We start from the raw sequence: 26,629 nt of genomic DNA, 5'->3' as shown, positions 1-26,629 counted from the left end.
GCTTTGGTCGGAAGGATGTAGTTGAATATTTACTTCAAAGTGGTGCCAATGTCCACGCACGAGATGATGGAGGCCTTATTCCTCTTCACAATGCTTGCTCTTTTGGTCATGCCGAAGTTGTCAATCTTCTCTTGCGGCATGGTGCAGATCCTAATGCTCGGGATAATTGGAATTATACTCCCCTTCACGAAGCTGCCATTAAGGGCAAGACAGATGTCTGCATTGGTAATTTTTTCCCACTCTTCCTGTGACTGATTCATTTCTTTTAACTGTGAAAAATCAGTAACTTTTTAAAGACCATTTTTACTCTATAAAGCAATTGCTGGTATAAGGATTAAAACTAAAAATCTTTCCTAAACTTAAATTCATATGCCAAATTTATAAGAAGCAAGTTTTTAGACCTGTTTTTGGTAATTGCCTAAGTATAAAGGTTCACATTGGCATCATGGGCAAAGAGCTTTAGAGTAACGTTATAGACCTAGGTTATCTTCTGCTTCAGCCTAGACTTACGCTGCCTTCTGTTGCTACTCACAGTGCAGTGGAAAGAACAAAACTGGTTTTAGTAATGCATTCATTCTGTCTCTATATGTAGCAGCCATGTTACATTAGTTAAGGATAGGAGCTAAACTTCAATTATATTGACCACTTGTTTTGCCTACGCAGTTCTTAAGAGTTAGGAAGAAGTAGAAAGTTATATATGTGGTCAAGAAACTTAATTTTTTTGATTGTGTGGTTCGCTCCCACTTACTTCATCCTAATGCTGGAGCATATCTGGAGAGTTGTATATATAACATTGCCTGTTTGGCCCCAATATCAGTGCAAGGTGCATGGCCTGCTACTGCTCTGTTTAGGGTATAGTCACTTGTGGATTTGAGGCCGCATGCTCTGGAGCTGATAGGAAGTAGCTACTGTTTTTTTGTGGTGTGTCAGTCAGAGTCTTTAAACAGAGATTGCCCTTCCTGCTAGTTTGTGATTGTTCCATTTCTGCTCCACTTTTGTCTCATAAAATGTGTCCAGGCATGTTTCACTAGTTAAACTGTTCACAGTTGACATTAAGGAATTCTGACATTAAAAATTTGAGAGGGGAAGTTAGGATCAGTAACCGTATATTTCTTTTGTTGCTTGCAGCTTACAGTAACGATACATCTCTGTCTCATAAGCCTTATCTTGTAGAATTGTTTTCTCATGGAAAACTTTGGCATTTTGTAGTACTGCTGCAACATGGTGCTGAACCAACCATCCGGAACACAGATGGAAGAACAGCTTTGGATTTAGCAGACCCGTCTGCCAAAGCAGTGCTGACTGGTAAGTGATAATCTTTAGATTACGTTATGACTAATAAGAGTTGAATGAATGTGATACAGTATTTGGGGTTTTTTTTCCTTCTGATATTACTTCTCTCTTTTATAATTCTAAGTAGAAATTCCCGTATGGCCTTCATCTCAGTCATGGAATGTGTTCTGGATAAATATTTTATTGTGCTAGTTCAGTAGTCACCTGTCACATTTTTAGCACTTATGTTCTCTAAAATTTTGGAAGTGGAGGGTAAGTGCCGAATTTCACATCTATAGATATTTATTTAACAATTAAAGAAACTCCCTTTTGTCTTCCAGGTGAATACAAGAAAGATGAACTCCTAGAAAGTGCCAGGTATGCATGTTTGAAAGATATCTGGTATTTAGTTACATTTTCAGAATTGTCTGGAGGTTTGTAAGATTGCTCTATATATGTGTGTGTGTGTGTGTGTGTATAGGCTTTTGAGCTGGCATTCTATCTAGATGCTAAGCTTTGGCTGGTACCTGTGAATAAAGCTACAAAAATAATTATATAAATGCATTTTTGTGTTCCCTTTAATGCTTATAGTACAGAAGTAAATGTATGACTTCAGAACAGATCTGCTGAACATTATAGCAAAGAAAAATATAAAAACATAATACTATACAAAGTAATATAATTAATATCAAAATAATACTAACAAATACAGCTACTTAAAACTGGAATAAAAGCAATTCTGCCCATTTCATGTCTTGTTTTTCAGGAGCGGAAATGAGGAAAAGATGATGTCTCTTCTTACACCATTAAATGTTAATTGTCATGCAAGTGATGGCAGAAAGGTATTTTTGTTTAAAACCTGATTGAAAATTAGTTCACTCTTAGATGTTTCACGGTTTTTGTTTGACCAGATTTTAAGAATGTTAAAAATAGAATCTTTCTATTTTCTTTAATGTATGTGGGAAAATAAGATTGTACCTCTCTAGTAGCTAGCTGATTTATTTTTTTTTTTGTATACTATGTAAGTGTTTCCGCCTAGGAGCAATAAACACCTTTTCAATTGGAACTTCTGCTTGACCTTCATATCTGCAATGATAAAGAAGGGAGGCCTTTTTACACATTCTTGTGTCTATTACAAAGAGATACACACAGGCTTCTTAGTTGCCATACACTCTAGGCAAGTTATTGCTGCCGTTTCAGGAATAAACTATTCATCAGTATAAGTATTGGTAAAGAACTACATGAAAAATGTTGAAAATCTCCATTCTAAAAAATCCTGATAGTCTTGTGGGTTCAGTCCCTAGCCTGCCGAAGGTTCAGATTATTGAGTATCAATTTTTGGCACCCTCATTGTTCTCATTAAGTATGTGTACTCATTCACTTAAGTTTTGTTTGAATGAGTTTCCCTGTTTAAGGCTTTGTGGTAAGGTATTGGGATTTCTAAAACACCTATGCATCTCTATTTTCTGATCTTGTAGTTACAAGACTCATCCTTGAGGATGAGTCTGTGCAAACTGTACAAACCCAGTTCAATTGATGGGTTTGTAAAGGAAGAGGATAAGATTTCTCTTCACTAATTTGTAGCTCTGCCCTTGGTGCTGCTGATGGATATGCTTGAGTAGGTTTGCTAGAAAAGATCGTAGAGCAGTTACCTGATTGCTTGGTGAAGGGTAAGAATATAGAAGAAAAGATTGTTTCCCCCACATCCCATGAACTTCCTGCACTCGCATATGTGCACAGCAATCTCTGATAATTTCTAAACTTAACCTGTTGATTAGCAGGGAGACCTGTTTATAATTTAGCAGCCATTGTTTCTAATGACCACCTTATTTCCCCTTTCACAAGGGACATAGTTTGTCCCAGCAAAGTATTAGTAGTTGTGGTAGGCTAAAAGGCAAAAATGGACTGCAGGACTCAAAAATCCGTTAAGAGGGCCTTTGCTGCCAGAATGTATTAGTGATGGAGTAAATTCAGGATTTGTGTTTATGATGACTTGCAAGAGTAGTCAGCAAACAATGAACATAGTTATCAAATGTCTGATTCAGTCATTGTGGTTTTTAATTTGTTGCAAGTATTTTAAGGACTTCAGTAATTAGTACTGTTGAAAAGTTTTGGGAAAAGGAAAAAAAAACACCTTAATTTTGTGTTACTGATTACTTCTACATTCTGTCTTTTCAGTCTACTCCTTTACATTTAGCAGCTGGGTATAACCGTGTAAAAATAGTACAGCTCTTACTGCAACACGGGGCTGACGTACATGCTAAGGATAAAGGGTATGTTCATTTTTTCTTTGTTGAGAATAAACAAAATTTGTTAACAATTGAGATGAAGTAAAGAATAGTAGTACTATTTTAACAGTGAAGAATTTCTAACTTGAGGCCATTATGCCATCTTTAAACTTTCTGTTACGACAAAAATGCAAAGCGTACAGGCTTAAGGCTTGTGAATCAGTAGAATCCAAATTGAGCTGACCATAGAACATGCTGCCTTTTAGGTATCATTAGCCAAATTATTCTCTCTTGTTCAGTAAAATATGTTCATACACTACTGTGAAGTCAGCAAACATTTTGATGATTGAATCAATCTTAATTCTACTTTTAACTTTCTATGCTGCTTTTTGCAAAGAATATGATAAAAATTGAATATCTGTTTCCCAGCGGAAGTATATTTGGACTATATTTTCAAGCATTTGGTTGTTATGTCAGGAAATACAGTGAAATATAGACATGCTAAATTTATTTAGCTACATAAAATATAATGAAAAACCTGCTTTTAAAATCTGTATTTATGTACATTAAAGATTATGGAAAGCAAACTCTTTATTCCTCTCTTTTCCTAGGATTACTTCACAACGACATAAGCAGCTGCCTGATCAGACAGCTTTAATTGTCCCCTTGGGGCTGGGGACTCTTTTTTTTTATTTCACTTTTATTTCTCCCTTACTATCCCACAGAGAAAGAATTCACTTTGGGCAATTTCTCACTTGCTCCTAAGACCACTGGGTTTGAGAGAGTATGAAGCTGGCTTTAAAACCTTAGTAGCTCTGCTGTTACTGTAGAACATTGTACAGTTACTTAAACATTAGCCAGTAAGACTGCTTTCCAAGGGAGAAGATAATCTTAGAGCAATGCTTTTGTGAAAAAGGAACTGTCACAATATACTTACTGTCACTCCTGAACATCCCGTGCAGATAGTTCTTCCTGCTTAGGGTTCCAAGTCTGAGCGGAACCGTTTTCATTTGCAGTAAGACAGTGCAATTAATTTCTCATCTTCTGATTATTTTAAACATTATTCTGAAAAATGCTGATGGGATTTTCTTGGTTCTTTTCCAGCTTCTTTATTTCTTCTCAACTTATCTCTGATACTGTTTTTGTAAAATGTTCAAGGTGCAATATAGGTACCATTTGCAGTGTTATAGATGCATTTGGAATTGAAATATGTGTATTAAGATAATCCTCCCCCTTTCTCTCCTATATAGAGATTTGGTACCACTTCACAATGCGTGTTCCTATGGTCATTATGAAGTAACAGAGCTTCTAGTAAAGGTTGGTCTTGAAGAGATTAAATTGCGTATTATTAAATAAGAGCAGGGTATAATAGACTAATGCGAATTGCATTTTTTTACTTATCTTTTACTTAGGTTTACAAAGGTTAAAGAATAATAGATTGCTTTTGCTCTACATGTTAGTGATTATTAAGCTGGAGCTACAGAAGCTTCTGCTTGCAAGGAAGTTTCATCATTATAAATGTGCTTTCTGTTTTTAACTCTGTGCTCCCTAGTTGAATGTTTTTGTACCACCAAGTATGTACTTCTTATCTCAACCTTCCCACCTTCACGCAAAAAAACAAACAAACCAACTCCCCTCCCCAAACTGAGCAACATTATGAGTTTGACAATAGAAAAATATTTCAGAATACAGAGTATTAAGAGGTTTCTGAAAAGAATACTGATAAAGATTGTAATTTTAACATTAAAGAGTAATCAGTCTCTTGAGGGAATGAACTTTACAACATCAGTTCTGGCCTTGAATTGTAACCTTCACCCCAAAGAAAGAAAACTGTGTCATTTTCCTAACATAAGGGAACTCTCAGAACTGAAGTGGCTTATCTGGATTATGTTAATCTTGAAGATAAAGTATGATGCACATTAAATTAGTGGCTCGAAGATGTGGCCTGCAAAAATCTGTGAGTGGTGTCCACCAAGGGACTTTTGAACTGTGCCCATTCTCAGCTGCTACAGCAAATCATGATCATTGTAACAGCTGAGAGTGTTCTGCTACATAACTCTAGTTGTTTGGATGCTCAGGGAATAGCTGCTGTTGTTCTATCCTGTATGTCTCAGTCACCACTAATTCCATGTGTCTTTCTATTTGTTTAGCAAAAATTAAGTAAAAAATTCTTTAAATAAGCATATATTGTAGTAAGTGTAAGTAGTCAAGTTTTTGGTTTTTTTTTTTTTTTTACTTCAGAGGCCAATTATAAAGTGAATCTTTACAGTTGTGGTACTAGACCAAAAAACCCCTCTTGCCTTGACACTACTCTGTGACTTAACAGTTAAGCTGGAGTTTTATTCCCTCTTGGATTTCTGCTCCAGTGAATCTTGAATTATTTTTTGCAAAGCACTACATCTTTAAGAGGAGCAATGGGAAAGAGCACATCCTATCAGACTTGCTTACAGACAGAACTCAAGGTACATCTAGAATGTTCCTAGAGAAGAATTACACAAATATTAAACATCCAAGAGTATTACTTGCAGAACCTTGTACTTAAATGTTTTGAATTGAAGGAAACTTGGGGTGCCTGTCTCTTCCTAGATATCTTGGCATTCATATCTTAGGGAGTATTCACAGAACATGTATTTATCTTAGTGCAACTATTCACTCTAGACTTTTTCTAGAGCAATAAGAAGTGGGAGTTTGTTCAAAGGTGATTTGGAGTATATGAATTAGGCTCTTTCTCCAGTTTGACCTGTAGCAGAGCTACTGTCCTTTTAGAAGTGCTGGAAGGAGACTAGCCTGCCTGTGGCTTCTTTGAATGTACCTGTGAGACACTAGAGGATTAAAAACTGCAATGTGCTGAAATGTTGTTATATTGAAAATGAATGTCTGGAGAATGTCTTCAATACAGGTTGCATACAAGCATTGATTTATTATTATTATTATTATTATTATTATTATTATTATTATTATTATTAACAGTCTACTGCATTGAAACTAATGACAGAAGTCTTTTTCTAATGACCTGTTTTTGATACTGCATCTTTTGTACCCCTTTCCCTTTCAAGCATGGAGCATGTGTGAATGCAATGGATCTGTGGCAATTCACCCCTCTGCATGAAGCAGCTTCTAAGAACAGGGTGGAAGTGTGTTCTCTTTTGTTAAGTTATGGTGCTGACCCAACACTGTTGAACTGTCACAACAAAAGCACCATTGATTTGGCTCCAACACCCCAATTAAAAGAACGATTAGCATGTGAGTATAAAGTGAGATCAGTTCTACAGTTATAGATTGTAATGTATACTTAGGTTCCCTAGACAGTGACCTGCCAGAAATCAGATTTGGAAAATGCTTACACTTCCCAGGCAATTGCGCAATGTTGGATAGTAGATTTCACTGTTTATAATTTGAGTGCGCTAGATTTTCCAAATGTAGGCATTTAAAATAATTTTATTGTCAGTTTTAGAATAATGTGGTTGTGATGGGTTTTGTAGTTTTTCTTCCCTGAATACGCACTTTCCCTCACGACGCTTTCATTTTCCATACTTGCTCCTGTCATTGCATCAAGACTGTTGAAATCTTAATTTTTATTCTTCCACTGTGTTTTGTTTGAAGAAAAGAAAAACTATAAGTTTAGAATGCTGAATATGTTTGAGTATGCCACAATCGCTGAAAGTTCAAAGAAATTTATGAAAGGCGTTGATTTTTTTCCAGCAAATTTAAGGAGTTGAAAAGAATGCCCTTGAATTCTGTCCTTAAGTGGTCAAACAATAACTTTCTGGGATATGTACAAAAATTATCAGTAAATACTGCATTAGACTTCATGTTAGCATCTAGAAATGGTTTTCCAAAGAGAGGTCAGCAGTAGAGATTTATATATGCCTGAACTGGTACATATGTGAAGAGTGGAACCTAGAACACTGGTGAGTGAAGTACATGTTGTTCAGCCCATTTGGATGTCTCTGGCTTTTGTTTAGAAACAGAGCACATTCTTGTAGTGCTTTGACTTAGCTAGCAAGTTTTATCAAGTGATGTAAAAGCTGAAGTCTGAGTTGGAAATGTCTGCACCATGGTCTGCTGAATAAAATGAGTATTTTTATCTAACTGAAAGAAACAATCATCTTGACCATTCTTGAGTTAAGGTGTGTAACCTTCTGGTATGTATTTCTTTTTAAAGATGAATTCAAAGGTCACTCACTGCTGCAGGCTGCAAGAGAATCAGATGTAGCTCGTATAAAGAAACATCTTTCTTTGGAGACAGTGAACTTCAAGCATCCCCAAACACATGAGACAGCATTGGTAATATCTCAGGATTTATTTATTATTTTGCATATGTTGTGGTTGACCTAAACGTACTAGGCAATAGTTTAGAACTAAAAATTTCAGTGTCAGTGTAATTCAGACCAACCTGGAATACCCAGTGCCTCGTTAAACAAATAATATTGATTAGTATTTTGTTCTTAAGGTTAATATTGAGACTAAATTGCTTATTTAATTTCGGTTGTCTAAATTACTGTTTTTCTGTAGAATAGTCTCGTTTTAAGCAACAGCAAGCTACATATGTTAGCTTTGTTTGTAAAGCTTGAAGGTTTCCAGCAGTTATTGGAGAGGGAGCTCTGGAAAATACTGGAGTAAATTCAAAAGCCCATGTGGAATCTTCCAAATCAATAAGCTTAATAATTAACATGTTGGGTTATTTTTTTCTGTTGACTTTGCACACAACCAGCTCTTAACTGCCAGCTGATCAGCAAGCAGTAAAACCTGTATATCTCTAGCTAGTTGTTAATGCTGCAATTATTAATGTTCACAGCATTGTGCTGCTGCATCTCCATATCCTAAGAGAAAACAAGTATGTGAATTGCTGTTGAGGAAGGGAGCCAACATCAATGAAAAAACAAAAGAGTGAGTGGTTACAAATTAATACTTCTAAGTGTTTGTTTAGAAGATTTTGCAAATTACATTTTGAATTATTCTTCCTTTTTTTTTTTTTAAAGCTTCTTGACTCCTCTGCATGTGGCATCAGAAAAGGCTCATAATGATGTTGTTGAAGTAGTTGTGAAACATGAAGCTAAGGTATGAGTTACTATTCATACTTTTTTTTTTTGTTGAGGTTTGCCTACTGTATAGGTTTTCGTAGCATGAGAATGGACACTTGAGTAGACAGACTTTTCTAAAATAATTGATTTTGGAAGGTTGTAGATTTATACACTTAAGACATAGGCCATCAATCCATCAATACAGCCCTAAACACTGAAGCATCATTACTGTTTTGATCCTATTTTATAAGAAGTGCAGATAACTTCTCACTGTTAACTGAAAGCTTGTAGAGTGTCTTATTCAGTGCTTCATTGTCCAGCAGTAGTAATGAAGTGCTTAAGGGGAAAAAAAAAAGGTAGGGGTATATATGAACAACAAAAAGCTAGACTGAGCTGTAAAACACGTAGACTTTATGCGATGATGTGTGCAGTAAAAATTACAAGTGAAGGCAAAATGTTAAAATCATAACACAATGCTTAGTTCAAATTTCCACAAAAAGAAAAAGTGGAAAGGAGGTACTCTCTGTATACTTGAATCCTTCAAAACTACGAGTTGAATCTCTCTCTCCTGGAAGTTTGATTACAGCCTGACTGCTGCGAAGTTTCCAAAGCAATGATCAAAACCAGAGGAACAGTAGGGAATACAAGTAATCTTTGCATGCAGATTTTTAAATTGTTAAATACACCTTGACTGAAACACATAGGAGGTCCTCGATCTGAAAAACCAATAAGCCAGTGCAGGTAAAAGCTGTTCTGTATGTTGGCACTGAGGATTTGTGCTGCCATGAGCAAAATAATGTCCTACTTCTAACCAGCAGTAGTAATTTTATATATTAATATCAATATTTGATAATTAATAGCAGTGTAAGATTTCTGTAACTGTTTACATTGATTTATTCACATGCCTCTAAAAGGGGGCTATTCTTCCTCAATAAATGTAGTTGTAACTTTATGAACTGCTTTTGTTTAAATTTTATCTTTTGAAGTGTCATGACCTTTGGAAATATGCTGAATATATTCTTTTAATTAAAGTAAGAAGAATACTTACGAAACTGTCCCAGTCAGCAGTGAAAACAGCTTTAGTATTAAGTTTTGATGGTGGAATTTCTTGTCTGTGTTATTTTTAGGTTAATGCATTAGATAATCTTGGTCAGACCTCTCTTCATAGAGCAGCCCATTGTGGTCATCTTCAGACCTGCAGGTTGCTGTTGAGTTCTGGATGTGATCCTTCCATTGTGTCTCTGCAGGGCTTTACAGCCTTACAGATGGGAACTGAAAGTGTGCAACAGCTACTACAAGGTACAACTGATTTATTCAAGATGCACCTCTGAAGTAATGTGTTGCTTCATTTTACTTGCCATTTCAAGTGCTGTCAAGAAATAATAGTGAACACAAGTAAAAAAAAAAAAAGTACATTCTACGAAAGACAGTACTGCATTGTGCAGTTCTTATTCCATAACCAGGGAGAGTGCCTGCTCTAGGTGTAGTTAACAATATAATTTACTCTCTAGCATTCAGTTACAAGAGAAGCTCGGAAAGTTTCATTGTATAGCCACCTGGAATAATTTTGGAAAAACCCTGACATAGGGAGCGGGGAATCTTCTAAGTAAAAAATAAGTTTCAAAAGTAAAGAATGGCTGCTTTGTATTTGTGAGCAGAGGCAACAGGGTACATGGGATTTTTCAACAGTAAGGTTTAGACGTTGTACACATAGGTAAGATTCTTGATATAATCTAATTCTGAAACTGAAATAAAATTTTGGTTCTACAGTATTCAAAATGGATAGGAAGCATGTTCCTAAAGGCAACTTTGCAAACACTGTTAGACCTAATAGCTACAGTTGTAGATAGTAAGAAAGACAAAACTTGTCTGTAATTGGTTAACTTTTTTTAAGGGAAATCCTTGAAATACTCAAATGATTTCCTGTTTTAACAAATTCCTTCAACCATATACCCTTACCTGTCATGCAATCTCATTTATTTTGCAGAAGGTATCCCATTAGGTAACTCTGATGCAGATCGACAGTTGCTGGAGGCTGCGAAGGCTGGAGATGTGGATACTGTAAAAGTAAGCTTAAACCTGTCCTAAAAGTAAGCTTAAACCTGTCCTAAAAATAAGAGGGAATTATATCTCAAACTATTAATTTCTCAAAACAAGCAATCAAACAGCCGTTCACTGACTGCTTTAGAGCTATGATCCCTGTCCTAAAACCTTTGTATTGCAGAAATATTATACATGACAAAATGTAACGTTCACCACCTCCAGAAGTTCATCTTGTATAAAAAGCATAAATAAGAAGTCACAGGTGTGGATTTGGGAGGAGGGAGTGTTTTTGTGGTTTTTTTTTCCCTCGGGATGCAATCTGTGAAAAGTAAAGGTTTTAAATAAACTAAGAAATAAACTTTCTTCTTAATGAAAACAATTTTTCATAATTCGATGTGTATAACAACATTTTATGACAAAAGTGTGCCAACACTATATATAGTGATGTATATTTTGTTTGGGGGATTTCACAGAAACTATGTACACTTCAAAGTGTGAACTGCAGAGATATTGAAGGACGTCAGTCTACACCACTTCACTTTGCAGCTGGATATAACAGGGTATCCGTTGTTGAGTATCTTCTTCAGCATGGAGCTGATGTGCATGCAAAAGATAAGGGGTAAATACTCAAATGTATGTTTTCCTGGCAATTGTAATTGCTGATATCTGTCAGCTCTTGAATATTGCTAGTTGATAAGCATCCCATCTTTCTTCAGATGTTCAATTTTGTTTTGTTTTGTTAGAATGAAGATGTACAGAATATCCACAAAAGCATTTTGTAGTACTTGAAACTAGAGCATCAAGAATTTCTCTGGCTCTGTGTTCTTGCTTCTTTTCAGTGCCACTGCTGATTACATTTTTACCACTTTAATATAGTAGGGATATCTACTGCCAGACTATTGTGGGACATTAAAAGAAAAAGTTTTTGTTATGGTTTGATTGTTGAAGGTGCACCATGTTTTTCGTTTATGTCACTTTCTGAAAAGGCCCAATTTTTAAAGGTAATTTTTCGCTTTTTTTTAATTGTTTCCAGAGGACTTGTCCCGTTACATAATGCTTGCTCATATGGTCACTATGAGGTTGCAGAACTGCTGGTTAAACATGGTGCAGTTGTCAATGTAGCTGACTTGTGGAAATTCACTCCCTTGCATGAAGCTGCAGCAAAAGGAAAATATGAGATTTGCAAACTCCTGTTACAGGTAATACCTCTGCTGGAGAGAGTTTTCTTTACTTTCTTGTTCAGTCTGAAATGTGATTGGACTTCTTTGAGAAATTGATCTGTGTTTTGTGGTAGTTAAATGTTTGTTAGCAACTATGTTGTCCTTTCTCATACAGTAAATGGAAGGCCCTCTTCTGAAGGATTTGAGTATGTGTCAGAATATTTGCTCAGTAAGGCATGAGATGTGCAAGATGCAATGTGTTTATTCTACTTACATACTTACCACCTGTTTTTGATGTGCACAGCATGGAGCTGACCCTACAAAGAAAAACAGAGATGGAAATACTCCTCTAGACCTTGTTAAAGATGGTGATACTGATATTCAAGACCTACTTAGAGGAGATGCAGCTCTATTAGATGCTGCAAAGAAAGGTTGTTTGGCCCGCGTAAAAAAGCTGTGTTCACCTGACAATGTCAACTGTCGGGACACGCAAGGACGGCATTCAACACCACTACATTTAGCAGGTTGATGTTTTAATTAACTGGTTTTATCAGAGTTATTAGTTAGTGTGGCTGAACTTTCTATGTCTAGGCAAGTTTAGAGTATAGCCTCAAGCTAGAGGATTCTATATTTTCTCTTTAAAAAAAAAAATTAGTCTTTTATGCTTGTTAATTTTATGCTCCTCATCTAAACTGTTTAACTAATGACTTTAATTTCCTATCCTCTCTAGTCAAAGAGGATTTTTTATTGACAGAGGTTTTAAAGCCAATTACTCTTAAATAGGGTGAAGGTGTCTTCACTAATATATAATACACTGTCTTCACTTGGATTGACATCTTAACTTTCAAGTAATTTAAGTGAATTATTACTTCTCTACAGCCTCTTGAGGCTGAGTTTTTTAATATGTTTTATTTCATCCTTTTGCAACCTTCCAGCTGGTTACAACAATTTGGAGGTTGCAGAATACCTGTTACAGCATGGAGCAGATGTGAACGCACAGGATAAAGGAGGTTTGATTCCTCTGCATAATGCAGCATCTTATGGGGTAAATAGCTCAAACTTTCTGAGGCATTATTTACCTTTTAAAAAAATAAATAAAAATGACACATTTTATTGACAGTGTTGTAAGCCGATACTCTATAGAAAGCTCTTTTCATTGAGTTGTGATTTAATCTTATTTGTAAAATGAAAAAAAAAAAAAGTCTTACCTTAGCTCATTTTCTTTTGCATTTGTAAAAGCATGGTTGGAGTTTACAGAATTGAGTTTTCCAAACGTGAACACTTAGAAAGCCAACAGCCTGAAAAGCGTTCCATAAAATGCATTTCCTTACCAGTGCCAGTCATATTTTACCAGCAAGATCTCATTTTCACTTATTTGGCTAGTGTTGAGACACTAACTGTTTTTGTGGACTTCCTGGATATTTGTGCTTGGATCAAGTCTTTAATCAAAACAGTAGGAGAACTTTCCAAACTGGAAGTTCAAGTTGAGGCTTTTTTCCTTCAGGTTCCCCTGGATTTGGGATTCTGTTGTAGTCTGTCCTTTTTTCACAAGAGAAGAAATCTTAACTTTTTACTGGTATGTTTATAGGTGAGGAAGAAAACGCTTTGTTTTAATCCTTTTTTTAATCATAATTAAAAAGTGAATGTATTCTAAGAGAATTCACAATGAGGATTACAGAGAAGTATCAGTAATAGTTCTGAGTTAATTTGGTACCTTGGCATTTACCAGGTGTTTTTATTTTCCAGCATGTTGATGTAGCAGCTTTACTTATAAAGTATAATGCATGTGTGAATGCTACAGACAAATGGGCTTTCACACCTCTACATGAAGCAGCCCAGAAAGGAAGGACACAGCTTTGTGCCTTGTTACTGGCACATGGGGCTGATCCTACTCTGAAAAACCAAGAAGGACAAACGCCATTGGACCTAGTCACTGTAAGTGATGGGGCTCTTCTTGGGAAATTTGTATGATTTTTATAGTTTGACTAATACAAAAACAGTGGCAATAAAATGTAAGAAAACTTTGTAGCAGTATAAGTTTAAGTTATAATGTTATATTACACTGGCTGTTAAGTATGTGGGTGGGTTTTTTGCTAAGTATTATAACACAATTCAAAGCTACACTCAGAGTAACTGTTTTGTTTCATAAATTCTGGTTGCCAGTAGAAGCTTTTGTTTTTCCTAGCAAATTAATACTATTTAACTGTCCATGAAGTTTTTTAGAAATACTGAACTCTTTACTTTTTATCGTATTAGCTTGTATTTGTAAACATTCTACAGTTTCATGTATGCTGTTGGCACAAAAGGCCTTTTGTAAACTGCATTATAAAACGCATATTTTTCCAATATGTATTTATTTATATTGCAGTATACTTAAGAAGTCTGGAATAATGATAATGCATGCTAGGAAAAAACACTGTGTAAAAGTGTTCCTCTGTTTTAATAAGTTGTTTTCTGCTATTTAGGCAGATGATGTCAGTGCATTATTGTCAGCAGCAATGCCTCCTTCAGCCTTACCAACTTGCTACAAACCTCAGGTTATAAGTGTATCTCAGACTACAGGTTCTGCAGCTGATTCCCTGTCGTCTGTTCCATCCAGTCCATCCAGTCTGTCTGCTGCAAGTAGTCTTGACAACTTGTCTGGTAGTTTTTCTGAACTTCCTTCTGTTGTTGGTACAAACAGTGCAGAGGGAGCTACTGTTCTGGAGAAAAAAGAAGGTGAGGCTTTCTCAGTTAGGAATGAGTAACATTTTTGACTGTATGGTAAGTAGAATACAGAAGTGTAGTTTCCCACATATGCACACAGTTACTATGGCATATGCAGTATTCCTATTCCTTATGATGTCATTAACGAGGAACAGAAGTCTAAAAGTGTTGTAGTATAAGATTTTAGTATTTTCCCCTTAGAGAATCTTTAAAATGTTCCTTTTTTTTCTGGTTGTACAGAACCAAAATGGTGGATTGTGTTTTAAAAGAGAAGTCAAATGAGATTTGGCTCCATACCAAGCAGCATTTTACTACAAACTTTTTCTAGTTTCTAAGAGGCTATTCTTAAATCGGATATCTTGAAAAGGTTACTTCTGTAATGGTTTAGTTCTTAAAATATTATTCTGTTTGAACATGTATTACTGGTAACTAGTTAGTTGCTTATTTTGTGGAAGCTCAAAGACCACTCTTGAGCAGGGTAGAAATCTTAGAGTACTAGGGTGGAATAAGTAAGAGTACAGATAGTTATTCTGCATCATCAGAAGGCCAGGAATTTCTTTGTGTCTTGTTATTGCCACAGACAGTGTGAGATGTGTGTACTTTATTTTACAATACATGTATGAATGCTCATTGTGAGTTTTTCTTCTTATGCAGTTTCAGGTGTAGATTTTAGCATAAATCAGTTTGTGCGGAACCTTGGCCTCGAACATCTAATTGACATATTTGAGAGAGAACAGGTAAGTAGCTGTATTTATTTCCAGATACTCAGCTAGAAAGGAAGGGAATAAATACTGACCGTTTAGAATAACATAATGAGACAGATTTAAAATCGGTGAATGTCAGAATGAGTGGAATGAAGGAAAGAAGTGTAACTGGATTTTTTTTTTAATTGATACACAATATAAATATATATTAAAATATATGTGCATATAAGAAAGTGGGGGCAATAATGTCTATATCAGTTTGAGAGTGTGCTTCCTTTCAGTGGTATAAATGGTGGAGTAAGTAAGTAGTCAGTGTTGATTAGTAATTTCTGGTTTTGTTTCTATTGGCTTGAATACATCTAGAAAATTGTATTTCTCAATCAGAAACGTGATCCTTGCAAGCAATACAAGCTACACGATTGTAGTTTGTAGCATATTTAAAGGCAAAAGTTTGGAGAAAACAGTTGAGTAGAAGTAAAGTCTGAGAATAATACACTAAAGACACCAACGTTCATGTTCTTCTCACACTTGCTTTTTATCTCAACTATTGTGAGGTATGTTTTTGCTGTCATTGGCAGCTGTTCTAGTCTGTTTATTGTGTTGTACAAAAAATGGTGTTGCTTTCATTATAGATAACACTGGATGTGTTGGTTGAAATGGGACACAAAGAACTGAAGGAAATTGGAATTAATGCTTATGGCCATAGGCATAAAATCATTAAAGGAGTTGAAAGACTCATTTCTGGACAACAAGGTATATAGTTGTTTCAAATTATTATGTAACACTGTCTTTATAGAATCCATTTTTATAAATGCTTTCGATTATTCCAAATTGCATCTTATTAGAAAGAATTTATAATAAAACTTGTCCTAGAAAATGATAAGAATGTCTTCCAACTTGAAACATGAGTGCTATTATTTGTGTTGTGAATTACTGTGAATCTTGTCTTTCAGTTCTCTAATTTTTTTTTTCTTTGTGATCACTGTCTTCTGTTTACTTAGGTAAAGTGTAGATCTAGTGCAAAATGATCGTAACCTTTTTTGAGGTAGGGAGTGCTTATCTTCACTGGAGCACTGTGGAGAGCAGAATGCATTCTCTGTTGATGATAGGCCCCAACAGGTTAGGGCCTGTTATCTACTGTTCCACTGGGTTCTGCAAGAGAATACTATGTTTGCTCTCTCAGAAATCCGGCTGAAATTCTTATACATACTTTTCTTTAAAAATACAGTTGGTGTGGTTCCAGGGAACCGAAATTAACATAATTGCTTTCTTTAATGGCTTCAGCTTGTATTGAAGTTTATGCTACAGCCTCTTTATTTGTGCAGCACTGTTGATACCAGCACAATTCTGGGAATAGTATGCTTCATTTAATGATGGTTGCATAACAGACAAAAAAAAAAAAAAACCAAACAAAAAAACCCCAAAACAAAACAAAACAAAAAAGCCAAAAAAAAAAACCAACACACAAAACCCAAACCTTTTACTATTGTTTTGCTGTGTTTCATAAAAATGGAATAAATTAGTTAGAATTGGTAGGATTTTTTCCCTCTTGAGTCACCATCTGTGAATCCTCATTCTAAAATCTCTAGTCCATAATAGTGGGAGAGTCTCTATCCCAAGCTCTAAATTATTTTTTGCTCCTTAACAGTATTAACCAGGCCTTAAGATAATCCTTTTCCTAGTAGTGAAGTATTTAAGTGTATATTCCTAATTTTCTGTTAACTGTCAGATGGTTTTTGACAGGTTGATTGAGTATTTTGGATAGAAGTTATTTTTAAGGTGTCATTTCAGACTCATGTCCTGTTTGAGTTATAGGTTTACACAACCAGTAATCATATACTGGTTTTGCCTTCCAAGTAGGCCTGATGTATTTTTGAACATACGAATATTTGTACTATATGTTCAATATGTCTGTATATAGACAGGATGTCAAACGTCTAAATTCTTCACCATTCCCACCCCCATTCTTCCTACTAGACTCTTGCTGTCTTGCCATAAAAGGCCTGACATTTTCGTTTGTAATATTAACCACAGGCCTAAGTATTTAAACTGAATATTTCAACAGCTCTTGATTTCCCCCCCCCCCCCCCCCCCCCCGGGGACCTCCTCTTCACCCCCCCCCCCCCCCCCCCCAGGGTGTGGTTTTGAGGTGGGGAGGATTGTTGTCATTCAGTTGTTTTGTTAATTTTCTATATCTTTCCCTTGGGCTCTTGCACTTGAGTATGTTTGCATTTGTATTTTGGCTTCTCTTCCTGAACACAGTATAGCCATTATTTCAAGGTTAGTAGGGCTTTTATGGAAGAGCTTTATTTTGGTTTGTTCTTGGCAGAGTTTGTTGCTCCTGAATGCTCTTGTTCTGGTTGCATATGCTAACATGAGGCTCTTGACTGTGGATGAATCGGTAATTATTCCATTCTAGAGAGATTATGAGAGACCTGGCATCTGACTCTGATCACCTTTTGCCCATGGCCTTCCCAGACAAGGCCATGGGCAAAAAGACACCTGATACACACTGTCTTTTTATTCTTACATCCAGTAATTACTACATTCCCATTACTTTCCAGTTGTGATTGAAGTCTCTATGTAAATTGACAATGGATTCTGTGTAAAATTCCATAAATTTTTTTTTGCATATTTGGAATGATAGTTTCCTTTACGCTTTCAATACCAGACTCAGGCCTTTTAGATTCACAGACTATCTTAGTTCTTTTGTCAGCTCTTTCTGCATGATCCATGGGAAAAACATTCCTACTGAATTAGCACTTCAAGTAAATTCTTTTGTTCATGGTGCCATTGCCATCAGTAGTCATGGACTCTGTACAGGTACAGGTTGATCACTGTTTCACTGCCTAGAATTAAAATGAACTCTTAAGTAAGCAACTGCTTACGTATAGTTTCCCTGTCATGTACATTAACATACTGAGCTACAGATAGACAAATAGATGTGTCTGAAATGTTTATTTTTTTTTAAAGAATGATTGATCAGTATCCAAAGATCAATGAAAATTATTGCAGTTGATCTGCATCCAGACCCAGCTGCTGTGCTTCTCATGGCATTTACAGGATATGCATGGTAATGTATGAGTAGAGGTTCTAAGCAGAGATGCTGAAAAAGTTTGTTTGAAACTAATGAAATTATTTGAGGGGTTGCACTTTGACACCCACGAAAATGTATGTGGCTGATGGAAGGCAATTAAAGTCATTGGTAATCTCTGCCTTCCTTAGCAGCTAACCTCTTCATCTTGTAGAGTGAATTTTGAGAAAATGGTCCCTTTAAAAAGAAAAATCTTTTACTGGTTATCATTCCAAATCAGCAGTCTTAAAGCAGTTTCTGAAACTGTTGCTGTGTTTTGTTATACTCACAGGACTTAACCCATACCTGACTCTAAATACTTCTGGTAGCGGAACTATTCTCATAGATCTTTCCACTGAAGATAAGGAATTTCAATCAGTAGAAGAGGAGGTATGCCTTTCTTTGTAGTCCCTCAGTATTTCTGTAATTTCTACTGAAGTATTAGAAAAAGAAGTATTGCTAGGCAATTTAACAGTGTAATAAACGTCGCTAAGCTAAGAAAAACTTGCATAAGGATACTTCAGATTTCCAACTTTGCAACACTTATAATATGTGCTCATGACGTTCCTAACTTTTTTTACTTATGTTATTACTGCTTGTAGTATTTTTAAAACCTCTACTATATAGAAAAGCTCTTTCATATAATGTATAAATTCTATGCTACCAATTGCCTGTTACACACAGTTTTAAGTCACTTCCTTCCAAAGTGTCATAATCACACAGGACAAGATTCTGAAGAAACAATATTCTGAATAAATTAATGACAATCTTTTTCAATTTGAAAACTAGACTGTGGACAGTTAAAGACATGGTTTTTAAAGAATCATTAAACCTGTTTAATGTGTGTCCACAAAATCTGACATTACTAAACATACAGGCATTGCCTAAAAATTTCTTGTATGATTTTTGATTTTTTTTTTAAGACAGAATCAGTTCTTTTGATTATTTGAGTGTGTGAAGGGTATGTCTGTTGAATGTGCTCTGAAACAAAGTGGTCCTCCTTAAAATTCTCAATCTTCAGATGCAGAGTACTGTCCGAGAGCACAGAGATGGAGGACATGCTGGTGGAGTCTTCAATAGATACAACATCTTAAAGGTAGCTGTTGCATTTTTATGGATGATGGTTACACATTTAGAGTTACACCTTTAGAGTTTTGGCTGAAAATAAAATGTCCTACATATGTTTGAGTTCCATAATGTGATAAGATGTGCCGTTCTGAGACACGCACAGGAAAAAGATCATCTTCCAGGGAAATTCAAAGAGTAAGATTATATGGAAAAACTTCTTATGGGTTAATAGTCATTAAGAAATTTTGTGAGAAATTTACATAAAAAGACCTCACAGAAAACTGCAGAATGTTTGAAGAAAAAGACAGAAGGTTTTATAGGAAACAAAAGAAGGTTTCTGTTGAGAGAATGGCAGAGGAAAAAACAGCAAAAAGTAAAAGGAAAACTCTTGAAGCATGGAAGTAAGGGTACCCGTTTTGGCTTGATTTAACACCAAAGAAGGTTAAAACACCAGGCATTAGACAACCTTGCTTTAAATAATTCAGTGGAATTTTGGTGATGGTTTTTTTCCCTGAAGAAATGTTCATTTTCATTAAAATCACAGAGATTATGATTTGCAAGTAAGTACTACTAAGTTTTATTTTGTTCTGAACTGATGTTAGTTTCCCCGGTAGAATTCATATGCTATATCTACACACATAAGGCTTTGTCAGTGTCCAGCATACCTCTGCAGAGAGTACATAATTTACTTGCTCTTAGAAGTGTTCTAGAAGTCTTCATGGAAGACACTTCTTAATTTACTACATGATCTTCTTGCTAGTGGTTTGGCATCAAGCCATGTTTGGAGTGATACTCAAGTAGAATTGTGGCTAAACCTGCTAAATCTAAATTAAAAAGTATTGCTCAAGACATGTTTAAAATTAATTTATTCTCAATTAAGCATATAACTGATTTACTGAAGTTATGAATCAACTTCTGCAGGGTAAGTTAGAGAATTTTTGTTTTGAGTTGTAGGGAAAGTATTCTTGTTTAAGTGGCAGTGAAAGTTTACTGTGGTGTAGCTGCTATAGGTTAAACATTTGTCAAGTAAAGCTAACATAAGTTTTTAGTTTCAAGATGGAACTTACGTTTTGACTGTTTCAGATTCAGAAAGTGTGCAACAAAAAACTATGGGAAAGATATACTCACAGGAGGAAAGAGGTCTCGGAAGAGAATCATAACCATGCTAATGAAAGGATGCTATTTCATGGTGAGATATTGAAATGCACCTTATGAACTCATTTCATGATCAACACTTTTTATTGAAGGGTTTCTACTGGCTCAGACAAAGTAGATTTTCTCAATGGAAATAGGTTCTAGGTTTTGCATTAATTTATATGAACAAGTGTTTGTATATGTCACAATGGAGACATATAAGGCACTGCATCTTTCTTCTGAAATTTGCATGTCCCTGTCTCTACCCAAAGGAGACTTCAAAGATCCAAGTGAAAACACTTTCACAGTCATGAATGGAGATTAAGGAGTGTGGCTTCTCCTTGGTTAAGTAACTAATTCTGTTTTATTGGCTCTATGACCAAAATGATTATATGGGTTGTTTTGGGGTTTGGGGGGGGATTTTTTTGTTTTCTTGGTTTTATAATTTGATAAATTTAGTTCTTGATCATCATTCCAGAAAAGCTAGCTTATAGTTAGCAAATTAAAGCAAATTGAAAACCCTTTTGTGCACAAATATGTAGTTTGTCCTGATGAGCAAATTAAGCAAGTTCATGGTACATCCTTACAATGAAAGCTACATGGTTCCCAACATAATACATTACTGTTGGAAGCAGCAGTAACACAATGATTAACTGCTTGCCCAAACTTGTAGCTGTCTAAATCCTGTCTTTTGACTCTGGTCTGTAGCCCTGTAAGAGGAAACGGTCTTTTAATGAAGTGACTTGTCTTTGAAGGAAAGTCTTAAATTAGTTACATAATAGCAAAATTATCCCTGGAACAAAACAATTAATGCCTTATGAGTGTTCTATTTTTTTCTAAGTCTTTAGTTCATATAAATTTTTTTAAGCATTAACATCAGCCACGTATGTCACTTGCAGAAGCAATTGTCGTAGGTTTTTCTTGTAATCTGGAATGTTTTTCTGCTTCATACATGGTTTTATCATCTTCATGGTGGAGGATAAGTCTTTGGATTATTGTCACTCTAATTCCCAACATAACGCTGAAATGCCATGTTCTCTTAGAACAGACTTTCTCTAAAGGTGCTTTCATATTTATACTGTTATAAAAATCCTTATTAAAAAAACTGATACCCATTAATTTTCACAAAAAGTGCAGGTGTCTTGAGATGCAGAATCCAACCATTTCGACCAGATTATTCTTTAAGGCTAAATTTTATGACTATTGCAAGTAAATAAATGTTGGTTTATGTTCATTCCTTTTTAAATGCAGTCTACTTAATATTAGGAAGAAGACGGTATTTGTGTAACAGTGCGTTCAGTGAATCTTGGTTACAATGAAGCTCTCCCAAAAGCAGGTTCATAGAGCCTTCTCTTGCAGCAAGAGTTGTCTCAGATATTATCCTTTGTAAATCTTCCTTAAAAAGATACACCTATCACCTATAGCTATTGTCCTTTGTCCTCTAGCAAATAGGCTGTGTAAATCTGAAGTCAGATTTTCTGGAGATTGATTTCCTTGTTTGTGTAGAAGAATTGTACAAAAAAAAATTCATAATGGACGATTGAATTATGACACATACAAAAATCTCTGGATACTGTATTTTCAATATTTTAATTCTTTTCTCTTAGGCTCCCCATTTGTGAACGCAATCATTCACAAAGGCTTTGATGAGAGACATGCCTATATAGGTGGCATGTTTGGAGCAGGGATTTATTTTGCTGAAAATTCTTCCAAAAGCAATCAATATGTTTATGGAATTGGAGGTGGCACTGGATGTCCAATTCACAAAGACAGATCTTGTTATGTTTGCCACAGGTAAGTCCTTCAAAAGAATCTTGATTTTTGCCCTTGTGTATTGTGTTATAGACCACCAGTCAACAAGGCCAAATTCAAGGTCCTGCACCTGGGTCAGGGCAACCCCTGGTTATTGGTACAGGCTGGGGGATGAAGGGTTTGGGAGCAACCCTGCCAAGAAGGACTTGGGGCTACTGGTGGATGAAAAGCTGGACATGAGCTGGAAATGTGCGCTCACAGCCCAGAAAGCCAACCATATTCTGGGCTGCATCAAAAGCAGCGTGGCCAGCAGGTTGAGGAAGGTGATTCTGCCCCTCCACTCTGGTGAGACCTCACCTGGAGTAGTGCATCCAGCTCTGGAGCCCTCAGCACAGGAAAGACAGGGACCTGTTGGAGCAGCTCCAGAGGAGGGCCACAAAAAGGATCAGAGGGATGGAACACCTCTCCTGTGAAGAAAGGCTGAGAGAGTTGGGAGTGTTCTGCCTGGAGAAGAGAAGGCTCTGGGGAGACCTTATTGCAGCCTTTCAGTACTTAAAGGGGACTTAACAAGAAAGATGGGGACAGACTTTTTAGCATGGCATGTAGAGACAGGACAAGGGGTACTGGTTTTAAACTAAAAGAGGGCAAATTCAGACTAGATGTCAGGAAGACATTTTTCACAATGAGGGTGGTGAAACACTGGCACAGGTTGCCCAGAGAGGTGGTAGATGCCCCATCCCTGGAAACATCCCAGGTCAGGTTGGACAGGGCTCTGAGCAACATGATCTAGGTGAAGATGTCCCTGCTCATTGCAGGGGGGTTGGACTAGATGGCTTTTAAAGGTCCCTTCCAACCCAAACTATTCTATGAAGTCTCTCTCTGAAGAGAGATTTGCCTGGTAACCAAACATTCTCAGCGCTTTCTATGTGCTGGGCCTAATACAGACTTTCACAAAACTGTAATATTTAAGTCTTAAAGAACCTTTAACCATCTTCAGTGCATTTAACCAAATCTCTGCCCTTAACTTACTGCAAAAAATCAGACGTAGGTAGCTAGAGAATGAAGAGGATCTGCTAGGTGTTTTTGTGAAAGATGTAGCGATATGAGGGTTTAGTCCATTGCCTGTTACAGAGAAAGGAGAAATTCAGTGATAATTCAGATGCTGTATTTCTTTGAGGAGGATGTACTTTGTAACAGTCAGCCCCCCCGTCACTGCTGCTTCACACACTAAAATACAGATGTGGATTTGTGGACTCTGTTATCGCTAATTCATTTTTCTGCAGAACACTTGTTATGTCTTATTGACACCATCTGTTCAGAATAAAGTTACTCTTACTTCATGGAGTTAATTGTGGTGGTGGCCATCATTTCAACCAGGAGAATATTTTGTACGTTTCTGTGCATATTGTTTTGCATTGATGTCACAGGGATAAGGCGATTCTTCCAGTTTCCTTCCTTCAGTCTCTGCCCTTGTTCATATTGCTTATTCTTTCCTGGCACTCTCAAATAAAGAGAATAATCTTTGAGAGTTAGGGGATGTCAGAGGTTTTTTTGTGCTTTCTAAAGTTTTGAATAAGAAAGCTTGTTTTAATCTGTCTTGTGCAAAGAGTTAGAAAAGCAAAACTTTTGACTGAGCAAAACGGTACGTAACATTGGTCTACAAAAATGCTGAGGTTCCATTGCCACTGCAGTAGTACGTATGTAAAGGAATGAGTACCCTTGTTCTGTTTGTTTATAATGAAAATGTACTGACAAATGCTAGTATGAGGTATTTCATGTTGACCTAGAGTTTGCATTTGGCCTTGATGTTTATTTGGCTGTTAGACACAAATCTAGTGTTAGAACACAAGTGAATTATGTTGTTAGTATAAATGATTGGGGGGCACCCTCGGAGAACTTTAAAAAAAAAAAAACTTTAAACGAAAAAAGCCCAACAGGTTTAAAGGTTCACAAAAAGGTAGTGACAATCTTTGAGTACATTATTAAGCGTGCTATGTCCAGTAGTTAAGATGAACATTTTTCGATGTTACTACCGACCCTTTCCTTAGGCTAAACAGAACTTTAGAATTTTGTGAACTACGAAGAGCGGCTAAAATGGATTTAAACTTCCGCTGTTCTCCTCAAGTGAAAGTTTCAAGACAAAGATAGTCTTTCTGGAGCATCACAAGCATTTTGTATTCACGGTCCTTTTTCCTTCTGCCAACAGGCAGTTGCTGTTTTGTCGTGTAACACTGGGCAAGTCTTTCCTGCAGTTCAGTGCTATGAAAATGGCTCATTCTCCCCCAGGACATCACTCGGTTACTGGGCGACCTAGTGTGAATGGATTGGCATTGGCAGAATATGTCATATACAGAGGGGAGCAGGTAAATAGCTTTTTGGTTTTATTTTTCCCAAACTCTTTTTTTAAAGACATGTAATATGTTGGGTTTTCTTCTTTCTTTGGAGGTGCTAGGACTTGCCTTTGCCTTAAGACAAACTCCAGCTGTGGTGAGGTTGCAGGTGAAAGGATCAGTGTTTCCTGACTGCTCCAGGCCTTTTACCTTTGCCATTTTGCCATTTTTCTTTAGCATAAATATTTTTTTCCCCTCTCTAGCAAACATTCTGAATTTGTCCAGAAAATTAAGTCATAATGAAGAATGTGTGTGTCATTCTTTCAGGCTTATCCAGAATACTTGATTACTTACCAGATTATGAAACCTGAAGCCACCACTGAAGCTTAAGACAAATTAATTGTGGAAACCGTCAGACCTTGGATGCGAAGATACCAATGTCTGCCATCTTGTTAGTTACAATGAGTTGTTGAAAAACTTTCATCCACAGGTGGTGTGATAGCAAATGTGAAAAAATAATACCATTTTTGACTTGATAAAGCTTTAATAATGTACAGTTTGTTTTTCTAAAATTTCAGAAATGTCCTCTTTTTCAGCACTTTAACAGATACCATTCCAGGCATAAACTGGGGTTTGGCTGTACTAAATTATAAACAAAAATTAACTTGAAACAATGGTTTTATACAATACTGCATTGAAATTTAGCAGGAACTGTAATGCTCTATACAGGAACTCATTTTACTAATATTGTGTTCTTTAAAACACTGCATTTACACTGAAAATGTTTTCATTTGTAAAACTGTAAATAAGAGCTTTTGTACTAGCTTGGTATTTATTTACATTGCTTTGTAATATAAGTGTTTTAGAACTGCAACCTTGTACAAAATGTTTTTTCCAGATGTTGGTTTGTTCATCTGTCTTTTCTCATGCACGATAGAATTGAAAAGCCAATTTTTTTTTCAGGGTTTATCACTTATTTGTGAGGGAGAAAGCAAATTTTATCTGAAGAGGTTTAGAAATATCCAACTTTAGATTGAATATGCAAATTTTGTTCTGTATTTTTATTTATGAAATATACATTCCTGAGAATGATGGGCTATGAAAATAGCATGTTCTAGCTGAATACGGAAGTGTTTTTCCACCTACTTCCTAGAGCTGCATATTTTATTTCTGTAAAATGTTTTCTGAATTTTTTTATTTAACTATAGGTATAGTTAACCTGTATCCTCACTTCAAGGCTAGCAGACCTTGCAAGTTACAGTTTTAGTAAATTATTTTCTTTGAATGTAGTTGGAAAACTAACCTCAAGGAGGTCTGTCTTGCTTACATTTAAGCCTGGAAGTTAAATAGTTTATTCCTAATATGAGGGCAAACAGCTTGGCCTTTTTTGTATGCTTATTTTGGTAAACTAATCTACCTGTTGGTGCCCTCAGGATATCAGTATTGCGAGGTGGAAATGTTAAAAACCATCCTGTCATCTTCTGTGGTTTTTCCACATTAATGTTCAAGCTGTAGTTGAAGCAGGTGTGTAGAACTGTGTTTATCTGCAGTGCTTTTGGCTGAGTGGAACTGATCGGGGTGCAAGGTTCTGCTCCCTGTGCTTGGCTAGCTAGGCGAGGAGCACATAAGCGGGATGAGCAGCTCTTCCACGGCAGCAGCCGCCTTCGATAGCCTTGGTAAGACCGCTGGGGTGAAGGAAGAGTACAAAAGGTACAACCCCCTGCTCAAGTCTCATTTGGCGTTACGGAATGCACTGATCGGTTCAGTCAGCCCTGTCGTAGCTCTCTTGCGTATTCTGCTTCTTTTCCATCTGCAGTTCTTACTTACATATTTCAAAAATATGTAAATACAAATTATCATTCATTTGGGGTTAAAGTGGTTAGGAGTATATTTTACTTGTTTTATATTTCTACATACAGGACACTGTCCCAGAAGACAATTTGTTTGCAGGGCACGTTATCATACCATGGTTTTAAATGTAATAACTGGTCAAGATAATGAAATTGTCTTGCTGATGTGGTGGTTATGTGATTACGCTCTATGTAAAAATGTATTGAACCTTACCCAGTTATTTGGGGAATCTGAATAATAAGGTTGCATAACTCTTGCAGAAAGTAATATTGGCTATGAATTAA

At 36.2% G+C, this 26,629-nt stretch overlaps 1 protein-coding gene across 1 annotated transcript; it reads left to right on the top strand.

Moving 5' to 3' along the window:
* Window positions 1–25,366, top strand: TNKS2 (tankyrase, TRF1-interacting ankyrin-related ADP-ribose polymerase 2; the record flags this gene model as incomplete). The annotated part of the gene is made up of 26 exons (XM_010292050.1): window positions 1–225; window positions 1,210–1,305; window positions 1,614–1,650; window positions 2,039–2,114; window positions 3,451–3,545; window positions 4,751–4,817; window positions 6,557–6,743; window positions 7,666–7,787; window positions 8,299–8,390; window positions 8,483–8,561; window positions 9,652–9,823; window positions 10,512–10,591; window positions 11,041–11,186; window positions 11,601–11,766; window positions 12,032–12,251; window positions 12,663–12,772; window positions 13,474–13,662; window positions 14,193–14,445; window positions 15,088–15,170; window positions 15,770–15,890; window positions 18,503–18,600; window positions 19,232–19,306; window positions 20,362–20,467; window positions 22,020–22,206; window positions 24,371–24,527; window positions 24,822–25,366. Coding segments are annotated over 26 exons (3,302 nt in total), but the record flags the coding sequence as incomplete, so codon positions are not given.
* Between the last annotated feature and the right edge of the window lie 1,263 nt (window positions 25,367–26,629).

The sequence above is a fragment of the Phaethon lepturus genome, unplaced genomic scaffold (genome assembly GCF_000687285.1).
Source record: "Phaethon lepturus isolate BGI_N335 unplaced genomic scaffold, ASM68728v1 scaffold53507, whole genome shotgun sequence".
Lineage (NCBI taxonomy): Eukaryota > Metazoa > Chordata > Aves > Phaethontiformes > Phaethontidae > Phaethon > Phaethon lepturus.
The sequence above is the reverse complement of the archived record's forward strand: the minus strand, read 5'-3'. Positions and strand labels throughout refer to the sequence as shown.